Consider the following 10000-nt stretch of genomic DNA (forward strand, 5'->3'; position numbering starts at 1 on the left):
CCGTGTCATACAAGCAAGAATGCTAAGTAAAAAAGTAATGGCCGTGTTACATGAGTATGAATGTTGAATGGAAAAGTAATGGCCGTGTAACGGGAGCAAGAATGTTAAGTGAAAAAGTAATGGCCTTGCTACACGAACAGGAATGTTAAGTGAAAAAGTAATGGCCTTGCTACACGAACAGGAATGTTAAGTGAAAAAGTAATGGCCTTGCTACACGAGCAGGAATGTTAAGTGAAAAAGTAATGGCCTTGCTACACGAACAGGAATGTTAAGTGAAAAAGTAATGGCCTTGCTACACGAACAGGAATGTTAAGTGAAAAAGTAATGGCCTTGCTACACGAGCAGGAATGTTAAGTGAAAAAGTAATGGCCTTGCTACACGAGCAGGAATGTTAAGTGAAAAAGTAATGGCCTTGCTACACGAACAGGAATGTTAAGTGAAAAAGTAATGGCCTTGCTACACGAGCAGGAATGTTAAGTGAAAAAGTAATGGCTGTGTTGTATGAGTATGGATGTTAAGTGAAAAAGGAATGGCCGTGCCACACGAGTTCTAATAATAAATGAAAAGGCAAATTGTTCAGTGAAACTTAAAGGTTGTGTCACACGAGCAAGTTTTTTGCCTATAAACTTGGCTTTAAGTATCTTTTTATTCATTTACTACCATGAACTATAGTCCATTTGTTTTAGCGATGCATATTTGCACCGACTCGCAGCGGTGCCCTTTTAGCTCGGAAAAGTTTCCTGGTCGCTGATTGGTTGGACGAGATAGTTCTAACCAATCAGCGATCAGGAAACTTTTCCGAGCTAAAAGGGCACCGCTGCGAGTCGGTGCAAATCTGCCTCGATAAAAGAAATGGACTATAGTATTACAAATTAGCCAAAGCTGTTGATAGAAATCAAGCAATTAAAGTTGCCACTGTAACAAACATAAGCTGCTTCAATTATACGTAAATATGGAAAATTATATTTGCTGCTTGGTACATTGTTTACTTGCAAGACGTTGCAGTAATGCATGCGCTTCTGGCACCCCCTTGTTTACAAGACATTTGGCAATCACATGCTTTCGTAAAAGGTAATTTATCCAATAAATTAGTACGCTTTAAAAATGTGAGAATGTTTGAGAAACTTAACAACTGTGTCAGTCAGACATGTAAACATCGGTGATACAGATTTCAAAACACGTTTGATATCATTCACTTCTAAACAAAATACATTTGTGACCTGTGTTGGAGTAATGTTTATTCCATAGTATACTCAGTGGTGTCTGGTTTGATGACCTTCCCCACTTATAGAAAGAAACTGTTTTAGACTGTGTTAGAAAGACCCATATTCTTTGTTATAGAAATGTGTTTCAGTACTATTGAACAAACATGTGTTATTTGTAATGGGTTATGAACTGATCTGTAAAAAAAAAATATATAAAGTTCTCTAGTTACATATTATAGGCAATTTGGGAGTTGATTATGAGAAATAGTGAATATGTACTGTAGATGTGGAAGTTAACGACTGCAATGTATAAAACTGACTTGTAAGAATTGATAAAAAAAAAAAAATTAACTACATGTATTTTGTATACCTAGATATGAGAAATCACAATGGGCACTCATACATCTTATAGGAACTTGCAACAAATGCATTATTTGTTGTTGTTATTGTTGATAATAGATCAGGATAACCTAAGGCAAGCAGTGGCTATTTCTTGTAAAAACTGCCCGACAAGAGATACCCTGTAAAAATGTCAATCAATGACAGAGAGTTCAAATCAGAGATATACCTTGAGCCTCTATAGTCCATTTCTTTTAGCGATGCATATTTGCACCGACTCGCGGCTGTGCCCTTTTAGCTCGGAAATGTTTCCGGATCGCTGATTGGTTGGACAAGATAATTCTAACCAATCAGCGATCAGGAAACTTTTCCGAGCTAAAAGGGCACCGCCGCGAGTCGGTGCAAATATGCATCGCTAAAAGAAATGGACTATAGGTACTTATTGGAGCCTCCATATACTTTAAAATCAATTAAATTATTGAAATCGGTGTGAAATATAACTCAAAGTTATTTGATTTGATATTAAAAGCATTCATTTTTCAGATAATGGCTTCCCTTGGTGTTGTTGTGGTCTTAGTCGACGTGGAGCTGTGGAGTTCAGGCAACAAGGCCAATGTGTATCCTGTGAAAGAGCAAACATTGGAATCCATCAATAAGTACAGGGAGTCTATGCTTAAGAGGTACCCTGGAAATCCTAACGACAACGCCATGCTTATCACGTGAGTAACAGATACTTATTGGAAACGTCTGTGACGGTGCCGAGTGAAAGGTTGTGAACTCAAAGGCAGTGTGAAAGCAACTGAGTTAATTTATTATGAAACACTCTCCTTTTTATACAAAACCTCAAGGCAACAGGAAATTACATGTTCGAGAAAATGACAATGTTACATAGGCAACACGCAGACATGTTTATTCTGGTTCTTTTTAGTGCGAGGGAAGAGCGAAGATACAAGCATAATATATACAAAAGGAATTATGTACAATTGTGTGACACACGGTTGGTACACGTCCCTGCCTGGCATTATGCTGGACGGGAGATTAAGTCGCGCTCAAGCTCGATAGTTTCTTGTAGTGTCTGCAACCTTACCATTCTTGTGAGCTAAGGATGGGATGTTTGGGAGAGCCTATAGGTTTACCTGCTGTGTCATTAGCAGCCACTGCCTGGCCCTCGCTGGTCCTAGCTTGCGTGGAGAAGGGCCTTGGGCGCTGATCATATGGATATATGGTCAGTTTCTAGGGCATTGTCCTGCTAGGGCATTCTCACAGTCCCTTGCCTCTGCCATTCATGAGCGGCCTTTAAACCTTTAAGCATTTAAAAGAAGGAAATGGGTCAATTTTTACTAAGATGAAGCTCTTTAACCCTTTAGGGTCAAAGACAATTTTTAATTTTTTTTCAAGCAACTTAGCTGGAATGTTGGTGACTATAGTCCATTTCTTTTAGCGATGCATATTTGCCCCGACTCGCGGCGGTGCCCTTTTAGCTCGGAAAAGCTTCCTGATCGCTGATTGGTTAGAATTATCTTGTCCAACCAATCAGCGATCCGGAAACATTTCCGAGCTAAAAGGGCACCGCTGCGAGTCGGTGCAAATATGTATCGCTAAAAGAAATGGACTATAGGACATTGGGGATGAGGTCATTGACCTTCGCTTACTCTGCCATCCGTAGGACCTTTAAGCCGTCAAAAATTAATGCACCTGATCAGGAAAGATATGAATTACGAAAATTGGGGCCAAGTCTTTAAGGAATTATGCAATTAAGCATATATACAGATGAATTTGGCTGGTGACTTTCAACGATTCGATGTTGTTTAATGTCACTCCAATATTATTAAATAAACTGTGAAAAAAAGAAGCTGGCAAGAAATTTTTGAAAGTTTGAAAGGTTAGTTTTGCCCTCACCATTCAAATGTCAGTAAATCTTTTTTCAGGATTAAGACTGGAAAATAAAGATATAGGAACTGTTCTTATGAAGGATACAATAGGGTCTTTACAGTATATGATAAATATGTGTGGATGTGCTAAAGATAAGAAATAATCTACATCATGAAAAAATAACGTTATTATTCAAACGTATCAAATAACATATTGCAAATCATACCTAAAATAGACAAATTATCAATGAATAATATAAAGGAAAAGTGGTGTCTATTAAATTCAGCATTTTACTTATCTTTCCAGGACAGAATTAGCAAATGGTGCTGGTGTTGCAAGCATCGGTGGAATGTGCAGGTAAGTGATTAGAAATGATATGAAGTGAAAATGAATTTTATATTATATCTCAAAGGAAAAAATCTATAATCCTTCTTTCCAATATGTTTATATTCACTAAAGTTAGTTGGTTTGGTAATAGGATGTTTTATATTTCATGGAAATATTAGATAAAAAAAGTATTTGCTGCAAAATTCTATATTAATTATTGTATAGCATTTGTTCAAATATTTGTCATACAACAGACTCAAAGTTATATTTTCCTCATAGTATACCCTTCACCTAAACAGTTAAACAAGCAACAAGGTCAAATAGACAGTATATATAAATATCGATCAATATCCACTTTAGAATTGAAACGTGTCAGTTTAGACCAGCCATGCCAAAGAGGCTAGATATTTACTTCAACATATCTTCCTCAGTGAGAGCAATCAATATCCACTTTAGAATTGAAACTTGTCAGTTTAAACCAGCCATCCTAAAGAGGCTAGATGTTTACTTCAACATATCTCCCTCAGTGAGAGCAACTCTGTAAGCATTGTCCAAGACCTCCCTGGCGACATTCGTGTCCTGGGCCTTTTTCTTGCCCACGAAATGGGTCACAACTTCAAGATGAGGCATGATGGAGATGATAAGGGCGAGTACTTCTCTGGGATTGGGAGATGCGAAGACAATAGGAATTTCATCATGCAGCCATCCCTCGGGTATGTTACGGTCTCATTCAAGATGAAGAGGCTATGCTAGCGTTTAATCAAGATACTTAGGCTAAGTTAAGTGCTTAATCAATATGTTAAGGTTAAGTTAGTATGCAATGAATGTACTAATACTTATTTAGTTCTTAATCAAAATGCTAACATTAAATTAGTATCCAATGAATGTACTAGTAGTAATTTAGTGCTTGAATAAGATGCTGAGGTTAATTTAGTATTCATTGCATGTACTAATAATGATTTAGTGCTTAAATAAGATACTAAGGTTAAGTTAATATCCAGTAAAGGTACTAAGAGTAATTCGGTGTTTAATCAATATGTTAAGGTTAAGTTAGTATGTAATGAAGGTACTCAGAGTAATTTAGTGCTTAATCAAGATGCTAAGGTTAAGTTAGTATATAATGAAGGAAATAAGAGTAATTCAGTGCTTAATCGAGATGCTAGGGTAAGTTAGTATTTAATGAAGGTACTCAGAGTTCATTCTGGGTTAATACAGAAACGAAGTTTTTTCAATACTATCAATGTACGTTTCTTTATCAAACTGAATATTCAGATTCCTCTATTTTAAGCTTTTGTTATAACCCTACTTGTAAACTGATTAGCCCTTAGAAGAAGGAGAGGAATAGCATATTCCACAATAGATGTGAAATTAGTTTAATTCATGATAAACAATTTCAGAAAAAGAAACTTGTTACAAATGAGGTTTAATATTGTTTTAATGACTGTCTATCTTTTACGAAATTTCGTACATATTTCAGTAGTTAAACTTGCTCTCTCAAAATACCAGTAACTGATTTTCTAGACTGAGACACAGTGACTGAATTTTTCATCATGTTGCTGTTTAGATTGCAGAAACATATTCCACGTAATTGTTGAAATTCTGAGTTAGAAGGCCGATATCAAATCTTATAAGAGTACCAAGTAACTTGTATAGGGGCTTAAAAAATATATAATTATTAAACAATCACGACATGCTGTACTTTAGCATTTAAGCCCTACTATTGTAAAGTAATGAATAACATAGATATGACACAAACTAGCAATATTAATAAGTCTTATCTAAAATCAAAGTTGATAACAAGACTTCAACGAGTACAGTGTTAGAATGGCCCTAGAACTACGAATAATCCTATCAATAACTTTAGTCTAGTACAAAATCATATAAACAATCCATTACAAACTCTTTTAAAACAACTGTCATATGCACCATGGTTTATTGTTCTAAAAAAATATTCTTTGACTTATATAGCTGCTCCATAAATTCTTAATTTTTCCACTGCCAAAATATAACATTAATTCAAAATGCTGTCAGCGTTTCCACTGAATTGCAATACATCTTCATTATCTCCTCCTACGCGTATTGACGCAAAGGGCCTCAGCTAGATTTCGCCAGTCGTCTCTATCTTGAGCTTTTAAATCAATATTTCTCCATTCGTCAGCTCCTACTTCAAGCTTCATAGTCCTCAGCTATGTAGGCCTGGTTCTTCCAACTCTTCTAGTGCCTTGTGGGGGCATATGGTTTTCCTATTTTGTTTCTTTGATGCAAAGATAATTTTCTAGTGTTATATATCATAGATAATCGAGAAACTAACCCCAATCTAATTCCCTGCATCTTATCTTAGCCATGAAGACTTCATGAGGGTGCACTGGAGTCCTTGCAGTCTGAAATACTTCGAAAACATGAAGAAAACGGTTGACCTAGACTGCTTGAAGAACATTCCGAAAGAGAGTTACAGGGCCGTCTGTGGAAATGGAATCGTAGAGGATGGAGAAGACTGCGATTGTGGTCTACCGGAGTTCTGTAAGACCTCGTGCTGTGATCCAAATACGTGCCGCTTCGCACCTAGAGCCCGATGTGCCTCTGGGGCTTGCTGTAATACAGCTGTAAGTTGCCTCCTTGCTTGGTTGTTGGCATTTTCCCTAAATTTTCATCCTCAGTCATTAAGATATTCTAATCGTGGGGGAATCATTGGATTTTAACAAATGCATTTTTGACAAAAAAAAAAAATTACAAAATAATTGTATACCTCTACCAGATTAATATCTGCAAGAAAAAACTATAGTGGGGTTGTTATTTCATGATTATTATACAAATACTGTTCTTGAAAATTCTATCTCATCAATGCATTATAACAGATATAGAAATACTTTACATTTAAATAGTTTGCTTTGCTATTATTTGATAGTTTACCTTAATGGGCTCGGAAAGAGAAATATAAGAATAGGCCTAAATGTATACATTGCTTGTTATTGGGATAATGATGGTAACGTTTCTACCTGGTGACTGCCAGACTGGGGTTCAAGTCCCGCTCAAACTCGTTAGTTCCTTTAGTGTCCGTAACCTCATAATCTTTGTGAGCTAAGGGTGCGGGGTTTGGGGGAGCCTGTCGGTCTACCTGTTGAGCCATCAGCAGCCATTGCCTGGCCTTCCTTGATCCTGGCTTGCGTTGGGGCTTGGGCGCTGATCATATGAATATGCGGCCAGTCTCTAGGAGTCTAGGGCATTGTCCCGCTTGCTAGGGCAATGTCACAGTCCCTTGCCTCTGCCATTCATGAGTGGACTTTAAAACTTAAATGCGCCTCTCTTCTTCAGACTTGCCAACCACATGAAGCTGGAACGGTTTGCCGTGCAGCATCAGACAGCTGCGATCTCCCTGAATACTGTTCAGGAGACTCTGAAAGATGTCCTGATGATGTTCACAAAGGAGATGGCTCTTATTGTGGCTACTATAATAACGTAAGTTATACTTATATCATTGTTAATGAATATTATTGAAATTGAACTTTGTTGATGGAAAAGAATGCTACTACTACAATAAGGAGTGATCATAAACTTTGCTTTTAACAATAACTTGGTATTTACAAGGTTGTAAATCCTTTGTCTTTGTTTTAGATCTACTGAATAAGATAAGAAACATGTCATGCTCTAGGTATCAGTAAGAACTAATTGGTTCTGAAATCAAAGCTGTCTTTGTAATTTCAAATGCAATTTCCTACCTTTGAAGGGACACTGTTACAAAGGAAAATGTGGTGCTCACGACGAACGCTGTGGTAGACTATGGGGTTACGGAGTAACAGTTGCAGACTCAACCTGCTTCAAGAAATTGAACAAGCTCAGTGACAGGCACGGGAACTGTGGACAGGACCCGACTACTAAGCAATATGTTCACTGTGATGATGAGTATGTATCCTCCAAAGATATCCATTTTGGATGTTAACAGTCATAAACTTTTCAAGTAGTTTTACTAAGTTCAACTCAACTTTTCTATATAAATTCTTTAAGCACTGCTTGGTTTTCTAAGGTATGCACAAGAAAGCTGATTTGGGAAACTATATAGAAACCTATATTTCAGGTCACTTATATTGGCTGTCATTGAAATAGACTTTTGAAGTAGTTTTACTAAGTTCATCTCAGCTGTTGTATATAAAGTTTTTAACCACTCCATGGTGTTATAAGGTACACGCAACCTAGCTTATCGGGTAAACTATATAAAAACCCTTATTTCAGGCTACTTATGTTAACTGCCATTGAAATATACTTTTGAAGTAGTTTTACTAAGTTCATCTCAGCTGTTGTATATAAAGTTTTTAACCACTCCATGGTGTTATAAGGTACACGCAAGCTAGCTTATCGGGTAAACTATATAAAAACCCTTATTTCAGGCTACTTATGTTAACTGCCATTGAAATATACTTTTGAAGTAGTTTTACTAAGTTCATCTCAGCTGTTGTATATAAAGTCTTTAACCACTCCATGGTGTTATAAGGTACACACAAGCTAGCTTATCGGGTAAACTATATAAAAACCTTTTATTTCAGGTTACTTATGTTAACTGCCATTGAAATATACTTTTTAAGTAGTTTTACTGAGTTCATCTCAACTTTTTTTTTATATAAACTCTGTAAGCACTGCTTTGTTTTATACGGTAAACACAAGCAAGCTGACCAGGTAAACTACATAAAAAAAACCCCTTTATTTCAGGTCACTTATGTGTGGGACCCTTTACTGCAATAACAATGGACACGGAAAGGTGGATATCAGTGTCAGAAAGCGACACTTCGTAAACCAACAATGGGTTGAATCCTCAATGTGCCAATATGTTGAGGGTTACCTGGACCATTATCCCATGAGGGACTGGCTGTCTCCTAATGGGGCTAACTGCGGAGATCGGAAGGTGAGTCTTGAAAAAATAATTGAAGGTCATTGATTGAAGGTCTCTGCCCTGACTTTCATTTAGAACTTTCAAAAGTTCAAACTTGCAACAAATGTTTTTATATTGAACATGCTCTTTTTTATAGTTTATATGTGAAAGATCTGTTTAAATGTTGTTAATGTTCTTAAAATAGTTTACTTTAATTTTTCATTACTTCTCATGGAGTTTATTTATTTCCACATTTCCTCTCCTCTCTCTCTCTCTCTCTCTCTCTCTCTCTCTCTCTCTCTCTCTCTCTCTCTCTCTCTCTATATATATATATATATATATATATATATATATATATATACTGTATGTGTATATATATGTATATATACATATATATATATATATATATATATATATATATATATATATATATACAATATATATATATATATATATATATATATATATATATATATATATATATATATACATATATATATATATATATATATATATATATATATATATATATATATATATATTAGATATGTTTATAGACTAGTCAATGGCAAGTGAATTGCGACCTTCCAAATCGGAAATGAATAATCTACAAGATGGACTCGGCAGAGGGAAGAAGTAACAGTTGTTGTTATATGCCGTGCGAAAACCATTCAATAATGAGTAATAGCTTGTTTCCTTCGATGGAAGTTTAATCATTAAATTAGTTTTCCAACTGGTTCAGTTTTACAACATCATCATCATCATCTCCTCCTACGCCTATTGACGCAAAGGGCCTCGATTAGATTTCGCCAGCCGTCTCTATCTTGAGCTTTTAATTCAATACTTCTCCATTCATCATCTACTTCATGCTTCATAGTCCTCAGCCATGTAGGCCTGGGTCTTCCAACTCTTCTAGTGCCTTGTGGAGCCCAGGTGAACGTTTTGCGTAATATTATTATTATTATTATTATTATTATTATTATTACTATCCAATCTACAACCCTAGTTGGAAAAGCAAGATGCTATAAGCCCAGGGGCTCCAACAGGGAAAAATAGCCCAGTGAGGAAAGGAAATAAGGAAATAAATAAATGAAGAGAACAAATTAACAATAAATCATTCTAAAAAAAGTAACAACGTCAAAACAGACATGTCACATATAAACTATTAACAACATCAAAAACAAATATGTCATAAATAAACTATAAAAAGACTCATGTCCGCCTAGTCAACAAAAAAGCATTTGCTCCAACTTTAAATATATATACTAATTCAGAATTTCTTCTCTTCCACAGATGTGTGTCAATCAGAGATGTACCCGAATTCCTGGGTCAGACGATTCACTGGATTGCAACAGAAAGTGTTCTGGCCGCGGGGTGTGCAACAGCAAAGGCCACT

The 10000-nt window shown here is 36.0% G+C and overlaps 1 protein-coding gene across 3 annotated transcripts in view; it reads left to right on the forward strand.

The window, feature by feature from the left end:
* LOC137656687 (uncharacterized) overlaps positions 1-10000 on the forward strand; it is a 40466-nt gene that overhangs the window by 22985 nt on the left and 7481 nt on the right. For all 3 annotated transcript variants that reach the window (XM_068390882.1, XM_068390884.1, XM_068390883.1), the window contains exons 5-12: positions 2088-2263; positions 3723-3773; positions 4271-4456; positions 6085-6346; positions 7056-7199; positions 7468-7643; positions 8445-8637; positions 9898-10000. The exon at positions 9898-10000 is cut by the window's right edge and continues 96 nt beyond it. In XM_068390882.1, the coding sequence (XP_068246983.1) occupies positions 2088-2263; positions 3723-3773; positions 4271-4456; positions 6085-6346; positions 7056-7199; positions 7468-7643; positions 8445-8637; positions 9898-10000 (1291 nt within the window). The remainder of the gene's footprint in view (positions 1-2087; positions 2264-3722; positions 3774-4270; positions 4457-6084; positions 6347-7055; positions 7200-7467; positions 7644-8444; positions 8638-9897) is intronic.

The sequence above is a fragment of the Palaemon carinicauda genome, chromosome 17 (genome assembly GCF_036898095.1).
Source record: "Palaemon carinicauda isolate YSFRI2023 chromosome 17, ASM3689809v2, whole genome shotgun sequence".
In the NCBI taxonomy this organism is placed as follows: Eukaryota; Metazoa; Arthropoda; class Malacostraca; order Decapoda; family Palaemonidae; genus Palaemon; species Palaemon carinicauda.